The sequence below is a fragment of the Dermacentor variabilis genome, chromosome 4 (genome assembly GCF_050947875.1).
Source record: "Dermacentor variabilis isolate Ectoservices chromosome 4, ASM5094787v1, whole genome shotgun sequence".
NCBI classification, from domain to species: domain Eukaryota; kingdom Metazoa; phylum Arthropoda; class Arachnida; order Ixodida; family Ixodidae; genus Dermacentor; species Dermacentor variabilis.
The window spans coordinates 144,694,688-144,722,529 of NC_134571.1; the positions used below are offsets into that span (position 1 = coordinate 144,694,688).

Genomic DNA, 27,842 nt, shown 5'->3' on the forward strand with positions numbered 1-27,842 from the left:
GAGCCCACAAACGCGAGGCTCACCAAGGTCACTGAGTTTGTCGCCGTTGCACAAGCACTCCCGTACGCGCGCTCGTTGGCCGCTATTGGCTCGGCGCTCGCACGCCGCTACTCGCTGGGCGCCTCCTCTGCTTGCCCCACTCGCGGGTGCACGTGTGCACTTCACAAATAAACGTGGCTTGGTTAAGCTGACCTTGGTACCTCTATACTTGCAGGTACCTCAATGGGCCCTTAACGTTTCAAGAGGAAGATGAGTGAAAGAGTGCGAAGGCTCTGCACAGACGCGTACTTTAAAGAGCGCTTTGTCGAAGACAAATTTCTTGCGATGTGTAGTGTATGCGACCGCCTGTGGTTCTGATCGTGTGCCGTCACGGCATTGCGACCCGCGAATGTGGCGGTCTTCAAGCGAGCGTTTCCCGTGGAGGACGTTGTTTGGTGTTGGCGCCATGTGCAGGAGGGAAATGCTTCGCATTGACTTAGATATCCGGGAGGGTGGCTAATGTCGAAATTTTCTTTGTATTTCTCCCAAGAACTGCTACACAAATACCACTAGGTAAATAGCTTTTTTTAGTGACTGGAGGGAGCGAATTGGGGTTGTTGCATGAGAACAAAGATGTACATTAGGTGATTTTTTTTGCCGAAACGTTGACTTGCCTTTCGCCGGAATTATCCACGGGAGGCACTCATCTTCGAATGTGCACAAATCTGCAAAAGGTAATACAGGGTGGCTGAAAACTTCGTTGATATTTTTAGAAATATCGACTCGGAGCCTCTGGGGCTGGAGCTCGTAAACGAAAACACCATGCTTTCTTCGCAAGTACGTAAATCTAAAAAAAAAGTTTAAATCTTTAAAGCTTCAAAAAGGTTGTACGAAAATAAATGTTTAAACAAGTAATGAGATATCCTTAAAATTTACTCACTGTAAGGTGGGCATTCGCCGTCCGCGTATTCGATGGTGTCGACCATGACACCAGACTGACGCTTTTCACCAGCGGGGGCCACGACTTCGAAGACAAGCTGCGCATGAAAGAGCGGGCTGTTGGGAAGTATCGCTTCCGTTTTAGTTTGAACCGAGCTTTAAAAAAAGCGCTTGCGGGAAATACCGCATTTTGAGTTTAAAGAGATTGAATACCTGCATAGGTGGACGTTGATTCACTGAATATAGTTTTAATTATTCTCTTTAGGCTACCTTGTGGCAATGGTAATGAACCGTTCCCGAGCTTTAGGTGAGACTACCGTGAACATGTGAGTCAAATACTACCACCCAGTTGACAATCTCGTATAATGGATCGCTTACTCTACTCTTCGCTATGACGTCAGCCACACCATAACAAACTGGCGAAAGAGAGCCAAGCAGCTCCTATGTGTTATTGGGCAGATTTCGTGATTACAACACCCTCACCTGAATTGTGAGATATCAGGTTGCGCTGATAAGGTGGCGCGCAGGGAAACTGGTATAAGAAAACGTGAAACGAATGCGTACCTTATGATCTGTTATACTATTACCGCTAATTTTGAGTTCGATGAATTAATAATGAAATACCTGTGCGATATGAAAAGGAACGAAAGACGACTTAACTTTCGAACTTCCTGTCTCCATTGACGATCGTCTGCTAAAGGCTCTGTTTTCTCCTCTATTGCGATCAGTGCCGTAAGCACGATGGCCATCGGCGGTTTCGGTAATCGCTGATTATTCGGGCTCTTGCAGCTTCGTGATTTTGCTTTCACTTCTTGCGTGAGCACTGCGAAATTCGCTACACGAAAGCTGAGTGTCCTCCATACAGTTGTGTACTGCGGTTCCACCTCTATTCCTTGCCACTTATGTGCTGGCCAACGCTCTCGTTGATGTTTGAATTTGTCGATATCTCTGGCAAGCAATAGTACTATTGAGGAGTTGCACGCTGTAAGGATGTCATAAGTAGCAACAGAACGCTCTATCGAGTTCCTCAAGACGGCCCAATGGCGGCAAACGTAATGCTTGCGCGCCCAACTGACGGAGCGGATTCGAGGACGCTTACTCCAAGCGCAATTTGGGATCAAAACTCATCTCAGCTGTCATCTGGTCTATACAGGCGGACAAATACGGGGTTCATGGATGTTCAAGTGCAGACAACACAGCGAACGGTCGCCCATTGTTGAAGCAAGCGTAGTTGGCCCAGCGTGGCTCGTCAGCCCGTTCCAAGAGTCGTGACCAATGGGCCAACTACGCCAAAAAAATAAAATAAATCTGTGGCCTGGACGAGTACGAGCGAGCAATGCCCACTCCCCAATCCGAAGTAGTGGCCAGCACACCGTAAAGAAGAATAACGAACAAAACAAAGAAAACATTCAACAGTTTGAAGCGCGACCGACGTAATTCTGGGTAGGGGCGTCGGGGTTGGTGCCGCCTCCCTATTCTCGCTGCTCCCCCTCCCCCCCTATTCGCGTGCACTAGCGGCAACGAATGAGGAGAGGAAGGCGCGCGGCAATGCGGAGCCCACCTTAAGCTACTGCTAATTTGAAACTTGAAGGCCAATAAACAATATTTGTGGCAGTAGATTCGTCAGGTAAATCACTTCAACACTTAGGCATTTTCATTATCATTTAGAAAGTGTCTCCAGGGCCCCTTACAAGTACGCTTTGAAAAACATTAACGTTCCCATTAACAGCTTACCAGAAAAGTGTGTCAAGCAGCTCCGGATAATCTTAGATGTGACGCAAATGCATTTTCTCGAAGATTTTGGATGCATATCTATAGTCGGTAACAACCTAAGAATTAAAAGCTTATTTGTACACTGTCCCACTAAAACAAAATTTGCATAGATGCGCCAGCCAATTAGATTCGCTTATTTACGTGTAGTCAAGCGGTTTCAGATTTTCGAAGCAACACTTTTCACTTTACAGATTGGTCTTTACGTCTACAGTTTGCGGAAGAAACGAAGTCATATTTTACAGGAGATCCTGATGTCACTGCTCAGCCAAAGGTAATATTGTATCTTGGAACCACTAGCTTTTATTTTCTAATTAGCCTACATTTACATTAGCCGACCATCAGTAATTAGGCTGTGGGCGGACTCCAGCTGGTTAAGTTCTCTTGCAAAGGTTAAGTGCAGGTGTACTGCATTTTTATGGGTGGAGCTTTCTTGTAATTCTTAGGTTGTCAACGGCTACAGAAAGTGACACTTATCTGAGCAGACATGGCTACCCTACTTATAGTTAAGTTAGCAATACGAACTTAAGATGGACCTAAAAAACTTAAAACGCTAGTTAACTTGTGAACGTTTTTTAAAAATCCACCTCCACATTGTAATTTGTGAGGCATGTAACGTCGGCCTCTTTAGTAATTCACCTGAAGGGGCTCAATTACGCTGTAAACTCCATGGCTTAAATATATGTTTTCCAGATAAACACGCACGCATGGTACACACCATGGTATGGTGTGCCTTTGCAAGCACACACATGCATCTTGGAAAAAAAAAACGCACTTTGCGCTCTTACGAGAGAATTCTGCTTCCAAGTAGCGGGACGAATATTGAAATGTACTTTATGGCTTGCATGCCAACATCACGAGTGAACAATTCCGCTCACTGCTAGACATAATGCAGCAAATGTTCTGTGACTCGGGAGTAGTGCTTAAAAAATTCATTTCATATGTGAACGTCCTTGTAATAATCACTAATGATTCATGTAATCACTAATGTAATAATCATGTAATTCACTAATTATGAATTTATACCATATTTCACTTATTCTTTAGTTACAACCACAGGGCACATTTTTTGGGACAAGCTTGCTCAAACCAACTAGTGCGTAAGGCGCGGCAATTTGCCAGAGAATATTTGCGAAGTAGTTTGGATAATACGTACAATAACGTGGGCGCTGAGTGCACGTATTGCTGTTCCATTAAACATTGTTCCACAAGCGCGTCACACGCAATGCCTTAAAAAATGAACACTCTTGTAACTCACTGTGCATTTTAACTCTACGGTGCGTAAGGTCATCAGACAACATTCCACACCGCCATTAGCAATATATATATATATATATATATATATACATATATATATATGTGTGTGTGTGTGTGTGTGTGTGTGTGTGTGTGTGTGTGTGTGTGTGTGTGTGTGTGTGTGTGTGTGTGTGTGTGTGTGTTTGCAAGCACTATCAAGGCAATGAAAAATGAGCTTTTGGCAAACGTCCCATTAAGTCCACTTGTGCGTTCTTTCAGAAGCTTCAGTAAAGTACAATAATAATAATAATAATATTTGGGGTTTTATGTGCCAAAACCACTTCCTGATTATGAGGCACGCCGTAGTGGAGGACTCCGGAAATTTTGACCACCTGGGGTTCTTTAACGTGCACCTAAATCTAAGCACACGGGTGTTTTCGCATTTCGCCCCCATCGAAATGCGGCCGCCGTGGCCGGGATTCGATCCCGCGACCTCGTGCTCAGCAGCCCAACACCATAGCCACTGAGCAGTAAAGTACAAGAGAGAGAGAAAACTCACGGCCCAGTAGGTTTTCGCCGAGACGGTGACCGAGCGCGCATTCCACCAATTGCCTTCATCATCTGTGCGCACTGAAAGCAGCGGGTCCCGAAATGCCGTCTCTTTTGTGTACCTGTAGAACGGTGTCCAATAAGATCACCGTTCAGCACACATCGCGAATGCGGGAGGTGCGGCTGAGCTCCAAACGTCTGTTTAGTATAATACATGGCTACAGCGCTAGAGAATACCATGACATAAAAACAAGCTGAGCAGGACCCGGCGCCCGTCCTGTGTAGCTCGTCTTTATGTCATCGAGCTCTCTAGCGCTGTAACCATGTATCATAATGCCAGCAACCAAGTCGGGCCGAGCAATCAACATTAGTCAGAACGTCTTCTCACTTTTCCTAGAGACAACGGGAAAATAATACATTTCTTTATTTAAGAGTACCTTAAACATAAATATATAACATTGCCGAGGTAAGAAGTTACCTACCCACTGAATTTTAAAATTTTTAAATAAAGCAAGAAAATCAATATTACAACAACATTTAAAGCACAGAAGAGCCCAATAACTTAAACTAACGCTAGTTTGTTAGTCTAATATATTACCAATGGCAAAATGAAACAATGAAACAACAAGAATTGTGAAAACGGTGGAGGGACCCATGGGCAATTCTAGTCGTAGCATGTGCGAGAGCTCATGAAATAAAACATTGCTTGAATTTTAAAACTGTACGCACCCACGAGCACTAGCCTTGAATATGATAAATGCAAATGTGTTTAGCAATGCGTTCGGTATACGCACGCTCTCACGGATGAGGTGAAGAAGTGCGCTTAGATTTCCTCGGTTAACCTTGTAATATGCTGCTTAATCATTTGGTGCCTGGTCCACACACTACAAGAACGCACGAGTACACCAACACGAATGTTCTTCTTTTTCTTTTGCCTATGTATATGCTTGAAACTTTCATGACCAGGGCTGAACGTAATAACAAGGTTCCCACAAGAGGAGATACCGTTCAGCTTTTCAACTGCGTTCAAATTCGTGCAATTTCCGTCCCAGTCAAGGACTTTATTGTGAGAATTCTTTTGTAAATTTAGATTTAACTCATAATTTCATCATGTTGGGCTCACAAGTAAGTGCACAAGAGAGTGGTGGATTTGTGTGGAAGTTTAAAATGTTGCACCTGCAACACAAGCACAAAGAAAGGTTATGTCATGTGAAGTAAGAAGAGAAATGCAACATTACATTACTTCTCCTAGTGTGTTCCATGGTGCCCACAGAAACATTGTGATGGCAATTTGTGATCGTTCATTGCAGTTGCAATGGATGAAATATTATAGGTATAAGATTAAAAAATATATTTTTTGTATTCCTTAAAAAGAAATCATAAAGAAGACCGGGCTTGTAGCTTTAGTAGTTGTAGAAACGCCTGTATTGTTGGCGTAGGCCTGAATGCCTGCGAAGGGCTGGGGGAAAATGTCCCAAGCTCATCTATCCTCAGACTTGTATATTACCCTTACTGAAATACTCGTGGTTTCAGCCTGCCAAGAAAAAATTCGAAAAAGAGCACTCGAACGTAGATGAACGAGTTCCTACCGTTACCTTTAAATTTTGCCCCGACGACCCCATCGCTGCGTCAAAGATTCGGCGGTGTAGGAGACATTTCCCTATTAAAAACATTATTCACACATTGTGCTCACGTTTTCGCCCTTAAGTTTATTTCTAACGCTATGTGATTACTTCATGTGTTTGTTTATTGAACAGCTTGCCTCGTCCAGAAGTCACGAGAGCGTATGACACTATGGGGACCCGATGCAGGGATAGCAAGGTCGGCTCGCACACCATCCTTCTCTCCTGGCAAAATTTTTCGCCTACCCCACCTTTGAAACTAGTAACGGGTTTAGTGTTTTATATTGCAGGTGTCACCTAAACATGTAGCCTAATTTATTATTGAGTAGTCGCTCAGCTTGTTCATAGTGGCCCACCTGTACACATTCAGTTGGCTTCGGGCGCCCTTGCCCCTCCACCAGAAGGTGACGCAGGTGGCTTCAGTCGGCTTCCTGCTGGACATGAACACTCTGGACATCGGGTGGTGTGAGTCCAGTGCCGTCGTGTTCAAAAACAAGTAATAGCCTGCAGGGTATCATGTCATGGAATAACCATTACTGAGTAAACCAGTGCCCCTAACGCTTAATGCGTAATAACGGTCATCGCTCACACAGATTAATTGAGCAGTTGTGTATAGAAAATGAGCGATTTATCTAATAAGGCCACTCCTTCAGTTGCTCTTGCTTAACCGTATGTGATCCGCAGGTTTTGCGCCAGTAGTGCAGAATACAAGTCATAAGGCAAGGTAAGGTCTGTAGGTATATACAAAACAGGTTTATTTTATTGAATAGACTACAATCCTGTACAGAAAAATAAAAAATAGTGATGCAAAGTAGTCCTCCAGACTTTATACACCCGCCGTGGTTGCTCAGTGGGTATGGTGTTGGGCTGCTGAGCACGAGGTCGCGGGATCGAATCCCGGCTAAGGCAGCCGCATTTCGGTGGGAGCGAAATGCGAAAACACCCGTGTACTTAGATTTAGGTGCACGTTAAAGAACCCTAGGTTGTCACAATTAATCCGGAGTCCCCCACCACGGCGTGCCTCATAATCAGAAAGTGGTTTTGGCACGTAAAATCTCATAATTTAATTTTTTTAGACTTTATAAGCAGGCTAGAGGCTGTGTAAAGTTATCTGCGTTAGGATTGAGTAGGGGAAATTCTGGCGCAATTAAATAAGAGATAATTGAATAAGTGATCTTGTGAAAAACTATGAAGCGTTTTTAATGTCGTATAATTATTATCATGCCAGGTTGCTCTCAACTATACTTAAAGGGGTCCTGAATCACTCATTATTTAAATCGAAAAATGCACTACTCATTAAAACAGACTATTTCAGAAATATTTTGCCGAAAAAAGTGCATCAATGAGGCCAGCAGAAGCGTAATTATTGGCGATCAAAGATCACCTGTCATCTACTTCACCATGTTTTCAATTTTCAATTTATTTCCGTAAGAACGGAGGAAGTCACGAACAAAAAGTGCGAATGTTTCCTGGTGCTCTCGGTCCTTCTTCAATGCCTTGCACTGCGAAGGCTACAGCGGACCGGGCCGGTGCCCACAAGGCTTCGACTACTGAACGTCAGCGTGGTGTGCAGTTCAAATTTGATATTAGATGTTCACATAGACGTCAATACATCCGATTTCGGTGCAAACTATGCGCCATACTTCGAGGCTATCGCTTAACTTACGGCTGAATTCACGGTGTCGCATTGCTTTGCCGCGCTAAAATGTAATATAGGCTATTCCCGGCTGTGTTTTCTCGCACCGAGTGGAAAGTGCTACGCTGCCCTTTGCACTTAAACGTCGTGGTGATGTTCCCTCGCGTGAGTGCCTCGGCAGTGCCCACATCGAGTAAGCGATGGATGCCCCACTCAGCGCTCGCATTTGAAGTATTCCTAACCAAAAGAGCTTCGACAATGTTGGTGACAACGTTTCGAAGCTGAGCAACCCAAGAAGCAGAGGGCCTGTTCTTGTCGGATTTCGGCGCTCGGGCTGGCTCGAAAATCTGCCTGGAGCCACGTCAGTCACCCTAAGTGTCCATTCTGAGCACGCGATTATGCTCAGCGAGCTGCACCGAGCTCAGCAAACGGGCTCGCCTTGGCATTCCGCGGCGGCCGTGGTGTCTAAGCAATGTAGCAGAGGCAGCTGCGTGCTACTGTAGTGACCAACTGTAGTGCGCAATATTAGCTATGCTCAGGGGCTGGAGTGTGTAGTCACGCTCATGGGCGCCAGGCTGGCTGTGTTATGTAGGGCGGATCGGCTTTGTCCTGCGCCCGCTTGCCGGAAACTTAGTATAGCCTGATATAAATGGCGTATTTTGGAGCGATGAAACTAAATCAGTACGAAGGGAAGTCTGCCAAAGCGTCTAGCCAGGAGCGGGAAGGATTTAGCGCGCGTTGGCAAGCATACATCTGTTCTGACCTTAAGTTTCGCGCGGTTCAGCGCTAGTTCAGTGTTCAAAACTAACTGAGAAAATAGCGAGACCTGACGGCTACCACACTCATCAGCCGTGTGACCAAAGTTTCATTCCCACGTGGGCGACGCGCGGACGAGCATTACCAGACTACAGTCGGCGATAGTACGAAAGTCGTACTTCAGGAAGTACGCAGTCTTTATTGAAATTTTTTAACGCAGATTCTCGCTTACTTCAGCCTGCTTATTGCGCTGCGTCAATAAATATGCACAGCGGCAACAGGAACAAGCGCACTGATCTCAACACCCGTGTTGGTTGATGTCAGCTATTAGCTTATATAGCAGCCGCGTATGGGAATCTCTCTTATGACGAAATATAGCAGCCCGAAAGGAGCGAGACGAAGGCTTCTGTTGGAAAGTGAGTCTCTGAGAAAAAGATGACTTCGCGCTACGCTTGCGAGCCCCGCGCGCCGCGCACGCCTGCACATTTTTGGCTGAGATGCTTACAGCAGCATGTGTTACCCGAGGACTGTGTGTTCACCAACTACGGCGCTGCTTTACCGTTCCACAAAACTGTCAGCAATTGTTCTAGGCACTAGAACGTACCCGCTTATGCATAAGTTGCAGCCGTAGTAGCTGACCTATGTTGGCGACAAGATCAAAGCACGATGTTCCTGCCTTGCTTTTCAATGGAACGCGCGACAAACGGTTGATCGAATGATCGTTGTAATTGCAAGTGAATCCTTCAGAAGGCAGCACGAATTCTAATGGTAAATGGTACAGTTCGTCGAGGAGGGTCGTGGTCTTTACATATTTACCACGAATGGCAAGTATAGGACAGCGTACCGAACAACAGTTAATGCACTGAAATTGCGGTATCTTAAAATCATTGAATTCGAAATGAGGAATAATTCAAACTGCTCCATTGACCCAGGCAGAATCTGATGTATTTCAATCAGGAAAAAGTTCCTCAAACTTCAGCTTCAGGAACAGTGTGACAGCTGCTTGGAGCCAAATTCTTCGTGCCAACCTTTTGTCTATCGGAAAAATCCGAGCCAATGACCAATGTATGATGCGTCGCTGGCCCCGGTAACGTCTCGCACTGTTGAAATGGCCTGTTTTGGCTTTTGTAACTCGTGACACGTTACGGTGATACGCCATACGTTACCTTGGTACGTAACGCATTAGGCAGGCCGCAGTGCAAGTGCGGCCTCACTGCGGAACCGAGGTAACGTCCTTTCAACTCTCCCCTTTTTTTGTATAATCGAAATATTTTCACAGCAGGCAGCGAAACGTGATGCCATGAGCTGGTGCCCAGGGTCCGAATTTACACGGATTTCTACTCGTAGGCGCTGTTCTTTTTATTGGCTGGCGGCCTTGCTATTAATCATTCGCGTGTTAGAAATTGTTCACCATGCCACTAACATCTTCGGATTTTTTAAATGAGTGATTCATCGTGAACAGCTTTCATTACTGTAGTGTCAGCAGACAGATTGCTATTTTCATTCTCTATAGGTGTCAATATTTTTTTTTTCATATTTTGAGTTGCAAATAGGTGAGTTGCAGGTAGACAGAAACAGTCTATATAAAGAGCTACAGTTCTTGAAACAGCAGTCAAGTGTGCTTTCGTTATCGTCCACTTGACGGGTTAATGCTAGCCGGGCCTGGAAAATAAATCACAGAGACATCGGCGATAAATCGTTTTTGTCTAGCCCCCTCTACGCCAGAGGTCACCAGAGATTGTAATTAAACCTTTCTCGCAAACGTGAGTACTAAGTTGAAGCTACCAACACTGCTCACTAGTGCTTTGCAGGTACAATTGTTTACTTGAGGCGAAGCAAGGTGCAAAGGCACTGAAAGTTCGACGAGTTGTTAGGCATTCATGGTAGAGAAGTTATTAGCAACGCGAAGGAACGTAGACAGAGGGGGGGAAAACGGACAAGCTGTGTCTTGTCTGTTTTTCTGCCTTTCTGTCCACGTTTTCTTCTTCTTTTTTTCGTGCTGCTTTTACCTTCCCAAAATAAAATGAAACGTCTGAAGATATCCAAATACGGGCATCAAGGGGCGGCTGTTGTCGCTGTAATTGTCCGTATAGCCATTTTTAAGATTCCGAGAAGGCAGACTTCCGTTGCGTTTCCGCAATCTGTGCACTCAAACAGTTTTCTGGAAGCGTGTTACAGCGCAGAATTCACCCCAAAATGGCGAAGAAACTGCCACTCATGCGTGACACTCAGCAAATTAAAGGAAGTTCTTCGACCAGTGAGATCCGCAACTGTCACATTTTGGAGAGAACATCTGGATGATTGGGACTTGTGCTTGGCACGGAAATTGTTGATATGTCTATCATAAATATTGGCTTGAATTCCCGTTTAGTAAGGATTATAACATAGGAGCTCTTGCGAACATAAGTACAGTTTTGGTATAAGGAGAAGGGATGGCGATTCTCGTTTTGTAATACCTTCGCAGGAGCTTTTGCGCGCCCTTCGCATAGGAAACCACAGAAACCAGTCCCTTGGGCTCTCTGGAATGCAGTTACCGATGAGTTCTAGGCTTTAGCCTCATAAAATAAAATCAGATAAACGTATAATTTCAAATGGCCGCTAAATAGAAGTAATGAGTCGGTGTGCACGCCAGCCTTCTTCAACTGCACTGTGTGGCATAGGGGGGGGGGGGGGGGCAGGCGGTTTTCACCTATAGTGTCTATCACAGCTATGCCCGCTTTTACAAACGGGCAGCCTATATATATCCGCGGCAAGTTAGGCCTGGAGACACTGCACCAACTGTACACACGTGGTGAACACACTTCCTCACGGTGTAGCTACGGGTGGAGACGGACTGCCTTGTTTCTCTGTGCGCGGATTTAAAAGCGAGGTTCGCCACATACCTTCGAGGCTGTTGAGCGTGTGGTCAGGGACACCAATTTTCGATGCGAGGCGACGTCTCCACTGGGCGACATTGCCTGGACTGTTGAAAATCTTGCACGACAAACCATCCTCCCAGGAGCAAGAATCTGAAGTGGAAGATTTATGTTTGTCATGGAACCCTGATAGCGAAGAAGACCTTGTGCAGGAGCTATTTCTGCTCTTCTGAACGACTCAAGCGCATATCAAATTTTGTATCTGCCTCCCACGATATTATTTCTGCACGCTTCTCTAAACTCTCCGTTCTTTCTTAAAAAATAATTGATTACCTATCTTTATCACCGTCGATTGCAGCTTTGCACTGATTGACAATCCATGTTGGTAAAAAAAAAAAACTTCAGCGCTGAAGACACACCGGGAGAACGAAACAGGCATGCGTACTGTACCCAAGAATGCACGCACAGTCCCTTATTAGAAAAATTCATCGTACTTAATAGACCTCTGTGACAGCTGAGTTAGCTAAGACAGCTGACGCGAAAAAGTCTAGGAAAACTTCAGAAAAATGTCTCAGTAGGCAGTCACATGCTATGCGTAATTTGACGACTTAATATGAGCGAGCCTATCTTGGGTAGGAATTTTGGTATAAAAGTGTCGATAGAGCTCAGCCTGAATTCGCCATTGTGTTCATGCGTTTGTTTTTAGTACACTGCCACTTGGTCCAGTCAATCTAACATATAAAATCAGCTATTCTCTGTGTATCTTATGACTCATTTCGCACTTTTTAGGTATGTAGGCCTGTCATTTCCTTTTCATCACCCGTCGCTGTGCCCTCAGATTTATTCGGAAACCTTTTTGTTAGCATTAAATAACAGAAAGTGTATCCCACGTGCGCAATCATGACCTCCTCGCTACTGTTGTTCACTTGAGAAAACTGCTTAAGGAGCGCACTCATTATCAATGTATTCGTTTTGTAATACTCGGTCGACAAAACTATGACAATCTTAGCGACATTCATTTGTAACGAGAGCTCAAAATCGTTAGTACATTTCGCACCTCTACTTATTTGAGTGAAATTGTCAAAGTAGCCACGATTCACAGCAAGAAGACTGAAACACGCAGTTATGGACACGCGACCACATACAATCGGCTGCGGAGCATTTTAATGCGATTAAGTTTTACAAAGATTATAAAAAATGAATAACGCTTCTGCAGGTAATTGTCATCAGTAGAAAATTGTCGATTATGTTATATACATTATACTAATGCAGTTCATTACACCTAAGAAAGATAAATATTTATGCTAAATATGTATTTTCTTATGTATAATCAACTGCTCGATAGCCTATACTAATCGCAAAACTTATTTTACACCCTAAATTAAAACGCAATATATTATCGAAATACTTATCACGGCCATTCGCGAAATCCCCACTTTGCTTTCTTCCTAATATTTACTGCAGCATTCATTATTTTTAATGAATGTTTCGTTCAGAAATTATTTTCAATTGTTTATGAAGTAGTAATGGGGATTTAAGGGGCAGCACATGTGCCATACTGCGATAGCCACTGCGATAGCCACTCTGATCTAGTTCAACGTAATTTATTCAAGCAAAATAGAGCGGCAAACCGCGGGCGCAGAACGAATGCGCACAGCTAGGTTCTCACTACAGAATTTCGTGCATTCATTATGTCTCTTCTTCAGAAAATCGTCCTCTTCTAAAGTTCCGTATCTTACCGAAAGCTGTGATCTTGCTAATACACCTGCCTTGATTCTGTCTCTTTTGTAGCCGTGAAACAGAGCTCTAGTTTGTAGTCTCCCCTTGTCTGATCTAATAATGTGTTTGTAGCATAATATTCAGAACACCATAGGGTGGCTCTCAATAGCCTCGCAAGAAAATTATAATACTCCATTGGCTACTAGTTTCTATAATCTCTGCAAGTGTTCGTTTATGAAGGTCAATTTATGAAAGCCTCATTTTATGCACCACGGAGGCCAAAATATAATGACAAATTCATCATGGATCCTAACTTTCACTGTATTGAATGGCAATTGGCGATGTTTATGGCAGAAAAACAGAGGTAGCAACCTTATTGCGCAAGCCATCCCTCAACAGGACATTGATTAGCACAGGACATGCCAGTATTATGCCAATCGCTTTATTGCAAACAGCATGGTTAACACGTTAATTTTAACACAAAGAGCGGGTAGCGTGAATTTATTAGCCAAATTTAAATTCTTACAATGGCATCAAGTGGAGCAGGCACGAAAAACGCAAAATGCGTAGGAAGCAGCTGAACGGTTGCAGCAAGAGGCTAAAATTTGTGCCTAATGAACTGAAGTCAACAAATGTTCCAGCGAAAAAAGAACAAATAAATACTATACGTGTATAAATCTTTTGAAGACCTATCACACTAAGGCGTGGTTATCATCTGTAGTTTTCGAAGCTCAAGATTACGCGTTTTCTCACTCACAATAACATTTTATAGGTTGAAAACAAGCGCTAAACATAGATACAGGTGAGGGTATCATTTCTGTACCTCTCTATTTTTGAGGGCGTCACAATCTCTGGGATTCAATTAGTGTTTGCTTGTACGAATCTCGGAAAGTCATTTGATTAGAAAGAACGTTGTTTCTTTTTTAACACAGACTCCCATGTTGCAAAAGCTTTTTTTTTTTACAGCTGCTGTAAAACACATGGATGCATTAAACTTCTGTTAGTATAGTGAATGACTAATTTTTAACAGTTCACAAAAAGCGCTCGGTCAGTGCCTTACTATATGTCTCTAGGAGTTCATCCTTCGCAAAGTTTTTTTGTTGTACTATCACACGTTGGGGCACTTCGTGTATCTTCATAATACACTTATTTAAATGAAGAGATCAGGGCGAACGGCAGATCTTACTGCTGTAGATAAACCGCGATTGGCTAAATACAACCACGAGTGCAACCATACGAGAGCGGAGGCGCTGAAAAGGGATACCACATAACTAGACTATAGTGGCTCCAGTGAACTTTGCACTCTTCCTCATAAAATACCCACAATGTCCTCTACAGTCTGCATTCTATCCGAGGTATCTCTATTGAAATGCTATGCGTTCTTATCTCAAACCATAGCCTGCGAAGTAACATGGAGTTGCATGTCCATGGGCGAAGAAACAGACTTTTAGGAATCTTTTTCTCTTTCACTGCTAACAAGTGTCCGGGAGGTGTTGAGAAACCCTAGAAAGGTCATTAGGCCTTGCAACGCGATCCCTTATTTGTTGTACCACATTACTGGGTGCACTGTCATTAGCAAGATCGGCCTGTGCTGCTAGGTCTTGTGGAAAGCAGAATGTGCTTTGAAAACAAAAAGAGCGCCAAATGAAGCATTGTCAGGCGCTGAAGGCACGAATACGAACATATACGAACAAATGACCTAAATGGACATATATAGGTGAAATACAATGTGTGCTAAATGACTTCTTATCACATAATTTGTGCTCAGACACAAATAAGGCCTTATGGTGCGGGAGGAAATAGGCATTTGCCTATAAGTCAGTCTCCAGACATTAAAACATAAGGGACAGAAACTTCTAGTCTAACAAACAAGCTCGAAAAACTCTTCGGTAATAAATGATGAAACGACAAATGACAAGCCTAGCTTGAATAGACAGGAGTACAACACTTTGGATTAGAGAGGAGAAAAGGTAGCCGGCATTGCAGTATAGTTGCATGTAAAAGGAAAGGAGAGTTGGGCAGGCCATATAATGCGCAAAACAGATAACCAAACATGGCCAATTAAATTTTGCCATCCCAATGGAAGGAAAATGCAGTAAATGACTGCAGATAAATAGGTGGTGTGAGGAAATTAGGAAATTGGTGGTCCTAAGATACAGCCCGCCGACAAAATCAGACCTAAGTATTTACAGGTGACTGTGAGGTGCCTTCATCGTGCAGTCTGTAAAAATAGAATGATGAATTTAGATGACAAGTAGAAACGAAAGCATACTAAATGAAAAACACTGTAGTTATAGGAGAAACGTATAGCTCGCGTACGTGTATTATCTCCAAGTTCTTTATTTTTCTCACTGACCACCAAAGTGGTGGGAAAGTCAGGTAACACCCTGATAGTTAAAATGTCAAATAAGCTCACAGTAGCTATGTTAAAGAAATGATTAGGAAAACGTGAACTAACCTCGTTGCGGGCATGGTCCAGCGGTTACCTGCAGATCGTCCAGCGACACTACACCAAGTCCTATGGACGCCCGGATCTCCATCTGCATAGGCCAGAGCAGTTTGGTATAGTGGCAAAGAACACCAACTTCGATGCACTCTCTGAGATACCGCCTATGACAGTACTCGAAGTAGCGAATAACATTGAGCGTGCTGTAGTCTGGTCTGGCATTTTCGCTTGCGTTCTACAAGCATTACAATACAGACGTTATTTCATGACTCCATTGAAAATAGGCGCCTCGTACGCGTCAGGAGAACGCGCAAGCGTAGCGCAATAATTGGTAACTGTAGTGGAGCCTTAACGAAGCTCCATTTTACCACTGGGCATCGTATCCACAGTGCCACGTCACAACTTCCTCTATAGCTAACATGAGAAGGATAATACATGCAAACAGCTCAAAATGCAATCAAGATGGAGACATAGGCAATCTGCCTAGGTATCTGAAGAGCAACCCATGCTTCCAATAAGTCAGTCAAATTTCGCAAGCTACTCTTGTGCCACATGCACACTACGGACATAAGGTGCAGATGCCGATTTTTGGTCTTACAGGACGCCTGTCACATGTTAGGTTCTGGCAAGGACTAACGAATAAAAAATTGGGTCATGCAAATTAGTGAAAGGCGAAAACAGAACTGGTCTGGCGTGTTGTCCACGTGTTTCACGCTGCGGCTTTGCGATGTACCTATTATCTCACACTGCCCAGGAGCGTCAGAACATATTGATGGCTTTGTGAGGGAGTTAGAGGAACAGGCTATCGGGAGAGAGAGCACTCCTTTTATTGTTATTGAGCTGCGTGGCTAACAGTTGTAGTGGCACACGGGCAGGGAATCGACAAAGGAGCCAATACCTTTGACGTATGCCCCTTGTATTCTGCCTGCCTGCCATTTTGAGGCCAGTCAATCTTATAAGAAGAACGTTTCGCTAGGTTGCAAGGAATGCACCTCTACGAACTTACTCTTGTGGAAGAAAACAGTAAAAAGGCAGGTGGTCATTGCCATAAAAGTACTATGTATTTTGGTCAAATGCAGCGACACAAGACATCGTCACCAATGCTACTGGTGCTGTATGCACACTGGTATTGTAGTGCACGTGTGCGCTCGTGCATCGCTTCTATGACAAGCTCCTCTGTTATGTAAAATTCGTCATTGTTTGCATCTGGTCTTAAGAGGAAGCTTTAGCTCAAGTGCTCCTATCTAAATACATGTAAAAGGAGAATTCGTTTTTCTCGGCAACCACTGCACCAAATTTGACGAGGTTTGTTGCATTTAAAAGGCAAACTTAATATATAGTGACTGTTGGTTTTCAATTTTTGAGTTAGATCGTAAATTTTTTATTAAAAATTGGCAAAAATCGAAAATTTTCAAAAAACGAAACTATCAAGTTTACAACTCTGTAACTTAACCACTAAAAATGATAATACAATTCTGTGAATTGCATCTAATAGTATATCTAAAGCGGACAAAATTGATATGTTACACATGAATATAAAAAAATTTAATCATAGAGAAATACAACTTTTGCAAAACCGTCGTAACCAACGTAACACATTCACGTAAGATGTAAAATGACATATTGAATTTGTCCGCTTTGAATGATCTAATGGATGCCGCTTACAGAACCGCGATATCGGTTCTTTATGCAGAGCTATGAATTTATAAACTTCGTGCTTCTATTTTTTTCTAACGGTCAAATATTTGAAAATCGTTTTAAGAAAATTCAAGCCCTAAATCGAAATTCCGCTTCCAACAGTCACTAGAATTTAACTTTCTCTTTCAAATGCGACAAATTTCATCAAAATTGGTCCAGGGGTTATCTCATAAAAACGTTTTTGCGTTTCACATGTATTTGAATAGGCCGCGTCGGAGTTGGGCCCGAGCTAAAGCTTCCTCTTAAGTGGTTGTCTACCGCAAGAGACGTAGGGGCGCGGTAACTTCCAGGCTACTTCTTAGGAGATGTCTAATGGGCTGACAGTACTATATAAGCTTAAATGTCAATGAGTGTAACGGCATTACAGACGCGTACAATCCGTATATTTAGAACTCAAGAAAGTTGAACAATCTGGCTACTTGGTTTAGACTTTTGATGTTTTCTAGGTACCTTCACTGTTGACGTTAATCCCCCCCCCCCTTCCCAACATTAATTTTGCAACAATAGGCTCCTCTCCGGCACCGATGACATCGGGATTTGTCTTCAAAGTTTGTGTTACCCGTGCTTCGGGTAAAATGTGGGGGTTCTGATACTATAGTGCTACTTCAAGGTAAGCCAGAGAAAGAAGGCATACCTCGAACCCTTCTTTAGGTATGCTGAAAGAGCCCAGTACGTGCTCCCAGCGGTTACCGGTCCGTGTGACCACACGGAGCAGTTCCTGCTTCCCCGAGAAGACGGAAATCCTGCGGAAGGTATTGCACCATGACACGTTAACCTCAAAGTTGACGAAAGCACCCGAAAATGCGACATTGTATCTGTATATACTTTTTTGTTGCTTGGTGTACTTTTTGCTTAGTGCTTAGTATTTAGTAGTGTACTTGGTATTTCTTTTCTTTTCTCCTTTAGTAGCATGGCTCGCATGAATAAATGGAGCTCTTTTGTATAAGGACTGGTCCATGGGCTTACTATTACCGACATTTATTAACATTGTGCAAAATTAAACGCATATAGAAATATCCCAGATAAATTTTTTGAACGAGCCGCATATAGTTACACGTACATGTACTGGATGGCTGATTACATACATGTACTCAGCCATTCTCACATGAATAAATCTTTTTTTTTTTTAAATATTGTGCGGATGTGGGTGAGTCAGCATAGCGAATGTAAGGTATTTTCAGCACAGTGTACACAACACACACGTGAATGCAAACATGGATACAACATAGATTGAGCATTCGATATCCTACCCATTTTTTTTTCGTTCCTACGGGTTTTGTTTATTTGTTGTAATGAAAGCTACCATGTTTTTAATGCGTAAGCATTCTTTGGCGAGCTCCTGAGCCCTCTCACGCGAAAAATGTAATGCCTTGTATCTACACAAAAGTGCGTAACTTTGAAAGATATGACATTTATTCGTTGTGATAGTGTAAATGTAGTTGATCGGTAGCTTTTAGGTGATAATGAACAATTCAAAGCAAAAAAATACAATAATACGCGTATAACACGCAGGGTTCCTTAGAAAATGCATGGGAAAGCTTACAGTAGGGGTACCTCAATTGGGGGCGGGGGGGGGGGGATTCGAGGGTGGGTCAACTTGAGACATGCGGTTGGGTCATCTTAAAATTCCGAGGTAGGCAAACTGAAATTTGAGTGTGCGCCAGCTTGACATTTGGGAGTGGGCCAACTTAAATTTGGAGGTGGGCCAACTTCAAATCGACAAGTGGGCCAACTTAAACTTGGGAGTAGAACAAATTGAAATCTGGGGCTGGACCAACCGAAATCTGGAGATAGGCCAAGGGGTGGGCCAAATCGAAATTTGGGCGCGGGCCAACTTGAGATACTGGAGTGGCCCAATGTTCAAAGGAACGCTGTTGAGCGTCCCTAAACTTGTGAACAACTCGCGGGCAAGCGGGCTAGAGAGCAGACGCTTGGCGTGTTTGGATTGGTCCTTACCAAGGCTCAGTCACAACGCACACGAGACATTGCGTGGAGACGGAATACGCGTGTAACACAGGCTTGCGAGAGCGACAGCGATGGTCACATGGCATCGCGGCGATGCATTCTCCCCTCACGCAACGCCTCATGCGCTACTGCGGCAGCTGGTGTTCGCTTTCGGCCACTCTGCTCCGTCGAGGCGCGCCGGTGCCCGGAGTTGTGGCTCAATTGGTACGACTGCATTGAATGGGCTGGATGCCGCGAGAAAAATCTGACAATTGTCTACTAAAGCCTAAGCATTCTTTGCCGCCGAAATGGCCATAGGTAGACGCATATGAGCTAGGAAAAGCAATTGCGCGAAACTAAGCAAAAGCAAAGTCTGAGGCGAGCCAAACCGTGCTTACGCATTAGTACACCATTCTGAGCATCTCTGTATTTTTTCTGCTTTTCTCAATTTGAAATTGCTGTTTTATTTCAAATACGTGCCACTTCGTGTTTTTTAAGAGTTACGTTGTGAATCTGTAGCTTGCAAATGGCGACAATCAACTATTTCACGTTTACTGAATACCTGCGCACACGCTGGCGCGTACACAAACACCCGCGTATTCACTTAGGCTAGCGGTAGTATTGCATTATTACTGATGCAGCTTTCAAGCGCATACAACTCTCTGAGTGTTCACTTTTATTTACTCACTCGCCCAAGTATTGGTGAGCAGCAAAGTGCCAGAAGCTGAAGCAGGCTCCGCCTGTAGCGTTCACATCCAATACGGGGCTCTTGAGAACAGTCGTCTCCTCCGTAACATTCTTGTTTTCCGCGAAGATGAAACGACCTGTCAAAGCAAGCGAAATTCCGAGGAATCTTTCTTGTGACGGGTGAGAAATATGAGACATAGAGCCATAGAGAGAGAGAGAGGGCTCTTTATTAGAAAAACAGAGAATTTTGCCGGCGCGTATATAACCGCTGGCATGCTACTCTGTATAGGGATGGGGAATGGGATTAAAAGATTCCAGAAGAGAGTGGGAGAAAAAGAGGATAAAAATAAATATGAAATGTCCGAGTGGTCCTGATACTAATATTTACAGGTGACATGGCGGGTAAATTTAGGCTTTTGTATAGGAAGTGTGCAATTTTTAAAGCTTTCCTATTGGACCAATTTCTGTCAGGTATTTGAACAATAAATCCAAAACCCGTCGCTGTTTTGAAGGGCCGGGCATCGGACCTAAGATACTCGGTAACGTTAACGGTTCGTGGCAAATCATGTCCAGTTGGTGCTCAGAAAATTGTCTCTCGTCGCGGTACGCGGGGCATTCTCGTAATATGTGCTTTATTGTCTTTAAGTTGCCACAGCAATCACAGTAGGCGTTAGTGGTAAGCCCTATGCGGTACAGATAATTGTTCGTGTATGCAACGTTCAGTCGAAGACGATGGTACAATGTCTCTAAGTGTCGAGGAAGTGGTGGTGGAATTTTCGGTCTCATTTCCACGACCATATACTTATTATATAGACTATATAATATATTATATATAATATTATATAGACCATATACTTATTATATATACTATATATATAGTATACAGAGCCATATAGTTATTTTGTCTCTTATTGATACCATACCGTATGTTACTTTCAACAAATTCTAGCTTTATTATCTTGGTTTCCTGGGTATGTTGTATTGAACACAGGTTTTATACCATTTGACTGGGCCCTCATATTTTATGTTTCCTCAACTGGTTGCAATTGACGTGTTTGTTTCGAAGAACTTAGATAAGTACGTGCGGCAGGGAACACTTATATCGGAGTTACGGGATAGCATTCCCGGCAAAAAAATAAAATTTATCATTCAATTTTGGTTTGAACGCTGCATTTTGTATTAGCGCGACGTTCCGAGGCATACAGTGTAGACTTTGAGTGAATTTGAAAAGTCTTAATAAACGGGTGAGGAATATCATCCCTGCATGGTCGTTGTGCTTTTATGCATGGAATTGTGTATATGTTCTTCTCGGACAAATGTCACAGACATAGTGCAAGACTGACAGAACTAATAGAGAGGAGGCTAAAAGTTTACACAATAAAGCTTTTACCGCATCAAAGAGATTCTCAAAGGCGCACACCGAATAAGAGGAGGCAATCAATCCTCTCATTGTCATTGAAGAAGGTCACTCGGAAGGTAAATGTTCTTTTTTTACGCCGACAGTATTAGCGTCACAAATCACATTTCTGTTATATACTGTTATAAAGAAAGAGAAAGAGAAGGACAGTTGAAAGACAGGGAGATTAACAAAGGCCAAGCCTGATTGGCTATACCCCGCGCTGTCGGATGTGGAAAAGGAAGGAAAGGTTATTTTTTCATTATTAATTTATATGAATAGGTACAACACCTACAGCTAGTAATTAGCCAGAAATTACAAGACAAAACTTATATTTTGCCACTGATAATGAAAGACATTCACGGCCTCTCAGTCAACCGTCAATATAGGAGCCGATCTATTAAGATATACACTATAGAATCGTCTATTTATAAACATGTATAGAATGCATTAAAACAAACCTACTGTAGTATTCTTCCCCAAGATCGTGCAGTATATTTTGTTAGGATAATGTAATACAGAAAATTATTTTATAGACTGAAACCTCCCAAAGAGTAGTCCTCTTCTTTTTAAAGGGAAGCTTTAGCTCGAGGCCAACTCCGATGCGGCTTATTCAAAAAACGAAAAAAGAAAACGTTTCTCTGAGATAGCCCCTGGATCGATCTTGATGAAATTTGTTTCATTTGAAAGAGAAAGTTCAATTCTAGTGACTGGTGGAAGCGGAATTTCGATTTAGGGCTTGAATGTTGTTACAAGCATTTTCAAAAATTCGAAAGTTTGAAAGAAATAGAAGCGGGAATTTTACAAATATTTAGGTCTGCATCAAGAAGAGATATCGCGGTTCTGTAAACGGCATCCATTAGATCATTCAAAGCAGACACATTTGTTATGCCATCTTAAATCTTAGGCGAATGTGTTACGTTGTGCACAAGGGTTCTGCAAAACCTGTATTTCCATATTACTAAATTTTTCAAGATTCATGTGTCACATATCAATATTGTCCGCTTTAGATATGCTCTTAGATGCAATTCACAGAATCGCGGTATTATTTTTTCATTGTTGAGTTACATAGTCGTAAACTTCATATGTTTGTTTTCTGAAAATTGACGACATAAATAAAAATTTGATACTAATGGTCACTATATTTCAAGTTTTTCTTTTAAATGCAACAAACCTCGCCAAATGTGCTGCAGTGGTTGCCAAGAAAAACGAATTCTCCTTTTACATGTATTTAGGTAGGAGCACCCGATCTAAAGCTTCCTCTTATTAAGAAACTGCCGCTCCAGTAGGCTCAAACGTGCGGAACACATGGGCTTGTGACTGTGAGAAAGGTTACGAGGGTAGCCATGATCCTTAGATAGCTTGAAAGGAAGGTGACACATTTGAGAACTGAATATTCAATGTGTGCCGTACATTGTTTTGTTAAATGTTTCTTTCAAATATTTAATTTTTTCCCTTTGTCCTGCGGGTTTTGCGCGTGTCTGCGAGGTGCCAAACCAGTTGAAGATCATTTTATTGTCTATAATATTTTCTTCCCATCTCACAGGTATAGTTTGAAGTGCTGCAAAGAAACGGCGCGGCGCATATTCGACTGCGAATTCTCGTGAATTAGTAAAGCAAAAAAGATAAACAAATGTAGGCCGTCAAAGCAAAGAGCTGTTCTGCAAAAGACATAAGTTCAACAAGAATACTAAGGTATGTTGACCAAATCTAGCGCCAGCTGTCATTGGTTATTAGCTTTCGTACAACAAAGATGGGATTTTAACGGTCTCATATCTACATAAAGAAAGGCAAGGCGACATTTGTTCTTTTTTTTTTGCTGATTGTGTATTTTTCTTAGCACGCTGCAATTTACAAGCACAGTACATTTTTCTATACGTCAGGAAATCGTGGTCAGTCTTTTGCGGTGCAGTAGTAAATTACTATAGGCTCATATGGGAACTGTTGTTGCTGATTGTGAAAAAAATTGTGAACCTGAGAAGAAAGCCCAACATAGAGCTGACTCATCCTGCAAGTATTAAATGAACCTGCGGAACTAAAATGTTAAGGAAACAAAGAAATACCAAATGAAGGTAAAAAGCAAGATGGGCGGAGTCAAATATCACGCAAGTAGACTAAGTAGACGTAGACGTAAGTGGCATGTCATTAGAAGTTTAAAGCTGGCAACATACGATATTCTCGGGCACGCCGCACGATATACGAATAAAACAACAAAGTTTGACCTTATCGCCAGAACACGTTGTCGAGAAACTGTATCTCAGTACAAAGCAAGGCTTTGTCCGTACACATAGAAAACGAACAAGACAAAGCCTGGTAAACAGGACCGCCTTAAACAAAAAGTATCGCTATAGCTTTTGCGAGAAATTAGAAAACAGCATTTAAAAAAAACTGGGCCAATTATTGTGCTTGCACTAAATCTTACCAGGGACTGCTCACGACGCAGCACGCGAGTCTCGCGAGAGTCTGGTATCTACTGTAAGCGGAATACATTCGCTTACTCGTTCTGAAATATAGCTTGAGCCTGAACTTCGACATTTTTTTTCTGGTCCCATAATTTATATTAATTCTGACTATCCTGCACAAAGCATCAGCAGACATAAGGCTCATCTAGGTGAACCAGGAGCACATAATGGCGGCCGATCTGTGTAGGATTCTGAGCATAATCGCTCAAACTAGGCCGTCACCTTTGTAAGATCGAAGGGTGCGGTCGAAGCGCGGGTAGTCCGGGACTTTCTTTACTGGATCGTTGAGCGTCCACGTCAGCGAGCCACCGCCTGTTTTCCAACCACACATGGTTCCGTCTTCAAAGGTGCAATGCTCTGCAATTGAAGGACGCTGGTGAATTACATGGCGCAAAAAACAGGTTGCAAATACAGCCCTCATATATATCAAGCTACGCAGCTGTATCAAGAGCCCTGATTAGCTTCGAATTAAGCGACATACTGCATTAAAGACGGCCCTAAACAGCTTAGTTACAATGAGATTGTAAGCAAAGGTGCAAGCACTTGCAATTTGAAGTATAGCCCTAAGAACGGAACTAAACCCATGCAGCAACTACTGGACACTGCTCACATCTGAACACGTTCAATCTAAAGTGTTCAGCGATACAACGGTACTCCCAGGTTACAGCTGCCACGCTGAGAGACGAAGGCCCAGTTTTGCCGACACTTTGACACGCTACGTCTTCCTACCACTGTAACAAAATGTCCCATCTATAGGCAGGCTTGAACCACTCCCACAATCTTCACAGGACAAAGGAGGAGGAGCAGATTTTAATGAAGAGAAAGAAGGAGGGGTCGGCCTGGAGAGCGTGTCTTTAGCTTGCTACTCGTCAATGCGGTAAGGGGAAGGGAAGATACAGAGAAAGGTAGACGGTAGGTGATTATGATATGGTGTACAATGAACTACTGTAACATGTTCCCAAAGACAGGGATGCGCACTTTACACACACTACACGCAGGAGATAAAACACACAATGGAATGTACGTCAATAGGGTCAGTTCTTTCGCACTGCAACATCCACTGTCGACGTTTCTTTTGAATTAGAGACAACTTTTTTGCAGCATACGCACCTCTAAAACGTAAGATTTGGTGGTTTGTAACAGGACACAGCGAGCAGCACGCCTGATAATTCCTAGCAAATAAATGTTGGCGTCCTTTTGTGAATTTGTAACATGGGTGACCCTAAACAAATGTCACGATCGCGGGCATTCATTTACCTGCAAATATGCCTATTTTCGCAGACTTTCTCTCTTCTTTACTTGAAAGGGCTCCGGATTACATGTTTGTGAGCTTCTTTTTAAGAAACGGTGCTCTTCGAAGAACCTGTTAAATATTCCATGATATATTCTGCGACTCTACGTGCAACTATTCCCCAGTAGTTTTCCTAGGCACAATAAAAGGATGTTTATATTACCAAAATACGCTATCTGATCGTCGCTCATGCAGTGGATAATTCAGAGCTGCGTAGCGCAAAGGAAGGGTTCTGGCCTCGGTCAGACTGTTATTTATTTTATTCTGAAATAATAGTGTCGTAATGCCCTTGTGGGTGTTCGAATGAGCTGATATTTTTCTGCAGCTGTTGACCTTCATAATATGAATTACAGCGCGGGAAGAACTGCTGGAGTAAAGGGAACGCCTGCCACTTTCTGTAAACTTCTTCAAGATGAGAACGTCTGAACTAGCCCGACATAATGAAATAAAATAAGTGAGAGTTTACAAATACCGATCGCTGAGGATTACGGGCGCTATCAATTTCCAACGTAACTGTTTTTAGGTACAGCCGATGCTGTCAGTGTAAGGAAATGTTTTCTGTTGAAAACAAGAACAGGGGGAATCTGCGAAAAAACATGTGCAAATATCAATTCTGTAATCACGCTGAATGTACACTTATAAAGGCAGCCACCATTGGGATAGGGACGACGCCATTACACTTTACTAATTTACCTACGGCTTCGCCGGTAGTTCGCGCTCTTAGCGTGTGCGCTTTTACAGTCACGTGAACACCGACAACGTCCTAAACTCTCCTTCACGCTCGGTAATTTGTAGGAATTAACGGTTGAAAAGCGGATTGCTGTCAAACAAAAGAGCGCACTCACCCGCTGATTCTTTATCCGGTTCTTCAATGGTCTCTAAAAGCAAGAAAGCAACGCTAATCAATAATCAATAATAAGACCAACGCATTGCTGGGTTAGTCCGTGCGCGGCAGTAATTAACAGTCTTGGCCGAATGGGATGACCATATCACAAATAGATGGGTATTGTCTATGTGTGCTTGGATGTGGGGCCGTCGATGCGCAAGAATTTTTACTTATTATTGATCAATATCAACAGCAAGAAAAAAATATAGTTTATTATTATTATTATTATTATTATTATTATTATTATTATTATTATTATTATTATTATTATTATTATTATTATTATTATTATTATTATTATTATTATTATTATTATTCAGAAGAGCCGCTAACTGTCAGCTTAATAAGACTCGACAAAGCAAAACCACAAGCAATACTTAATTGCAAGTAGATTTCACTGGATTGCGACCAAGCAAGATAAAAGAGAATAAGCAAGATAATTAACGCAACGGAAATAATTTAATGTAGTATAGCTGAAAATTAAATTGCATTAGGATCTCGGACGATACAGGCACTACTAGTATCAATGCTTAGACATCACGCCATGCTCTAGTAGATGGTGGAAAACCGTGACGTTTGATGGCGTGATTTAGGGAGCACAGGCAAGCACATCGGTGGCATCACTGTGTGCACACAACACAAGAGATAGAGAGAGGGACAAAAGGGAAGGAAAGACAGGGGTGGTTAGCCAGTGCAAATACCTGCTGCCTACCCTGTGCTGGGGAAAGGGGTAAAGGGAATAAAAAGAGAAGGAAGCGAGAAAAAAAAAAGAAAAATGCACACAGTAACGCGATGTTACGCTCAACAATAGTCAAAGGCGGTCGCACAATTCACATGTTCTTAAGAACTTGAGCAAAGCCCTTAAGGCCTTGAGTATCGAAACCCGTCTGCGCTAGTGTCCTAGCCTTCAATGTTAATATCTAGGTTTTTATTCTCGCAAGTTGAGGCCTTACATTCGCGATTAAGGTCGATCTATTCGCACTCAAGATTGCTAGCGAACACGTTTACTTTCAGAAATTGCTGAAATTGATGTTCTCCACGTGCCGAAAATCCACAGCAGGTTACAAGGGACGCGCTCGTGGAGGGCACCAGATGGGGTTAGACACAGGAGGTTCTTTAGCCTGTACCTAAATCGCAGCACATGGGAGTTTTTTTTTTTTTGGAATACAGCCCCATCAAAATGCGGCCGCCGCGATTGTGGATTGAACCAGTAAGCTTATTTTCAGCTACACAATGCCACAATCATGGATACATGGCGGCGGGTCGATTTAAAAACGCAGAGCTTACATGTGCGCTTGAATAGGAAAGAGAGAAAGTGTTGGTGGTAAAGAACGCGAACTTCGAAAGACATTTGCTTTACCTGACTGCACTCGGATGGCACCAATTGCCATTGCCCCGTCCATGCCATCTCCTCGTGTGACTTGCACCGACAGTTGGCAGCTGGTGCCTTGCTTCAAGGACACGCTCAGTTCACTCCACTCAGACACTTCAGCCATATCCGAGGAAAACTGCGTCTCAACTTTGTCCAGTTTGCCGTCGCCGTAGCAGGAGACGGACAAGTTTGCTGCCACAATGTCTGGGTATGTTGAAGCAGATGAAGCACATTTGAGCAATTTACGTGTTCACTAGCGCTACTTGCCAAGGCCCTCCGGAGAAAATGCGACGATGGAGTGTTTTGAGAAGCCTCTCTATGGTAGCCAATGCATTATGTGTTTATATTTGAGGTACCCACACAACATGTTCTGGGATCGAGTTATGGCTGTGTTGCGAGGACTAAAACAACGATAAGAAGACATTCTCAGGAGGACTGCTGATAGCGCCTGCATTTTTTTTCTTTTTGGCTTCCGCGTAAGTTTCAGAATACAATGGTTTTTAAATGATGGTTCTGTGTAACACTACCGTTAAACCATTGTCGCCTTCTGTAGAAAAGTCAGCAGATACTTTACTTTAACACTGGGGCGAGGTATGACA

General features: G+C 43.0%; 1 protein-coding gene across 1 annotated transcript in view; it reads right to left on the bottom strand.

Moving 5' to 3' along the window:
* LOC142579877 (MAM and LDL-receptor class A domain-containing protein 1-like) overlaps nucleotides 1–27,842 on the bottom strand; it is a 276,708-nt gene that overhangs the window by 133,354 nt on the left and 115,512 nt on the right. Inside the window, exons 21-31 of the mRNA XM_075690514.1 lie at nucleotides 27,232–27,447; nucleotides 25,831–25,863; nucleotides 23,917–24,051; nucleotides 19,838–19,973; nucleotides 17,840–17,948; nucleotides 15,520–15,601; nucleotides 11,370–11,495; nucleotides 6,452–6,599; nucleotides 4,484–4,595; nucleotides 920–1,016; nucleotides 654–704 (exon numbers count right to left, since the gene is read on the bottom strand). Of these exons, the coding sequence (XP_075546629.1) occupies nucleotides 654–704; nucleotides 920–1,016; nucleotides 4,484–4,595; nucleotides 6,452–6,599; nucleotides 11,370–11,495; nucleotides 15,520–15,601; nucleotides 17,840–17,948; nucleotides 19,838–19,973; nucleotides 23,917–24,051; nucleotides 25,831–25,863; nucleotides 27,232–27,447 (1,245 nt within the window). The remainder of the gene's footprint in view (nucleotides 1–653; nucleotides 705–919; nucleotides 1,017–4,483; nucleotides 4,596–6,451; nucleotides 6,600–11,369; nucleotides 11,496–15,519; nucleotides 15,602–17,839; nucleotides 17,949–19,837; nucleotides 19,974–23,916; nucleotides 24,052–25,830; nucleotides 25,864–27,231; nucleotides 27,448–27,842) is intronic.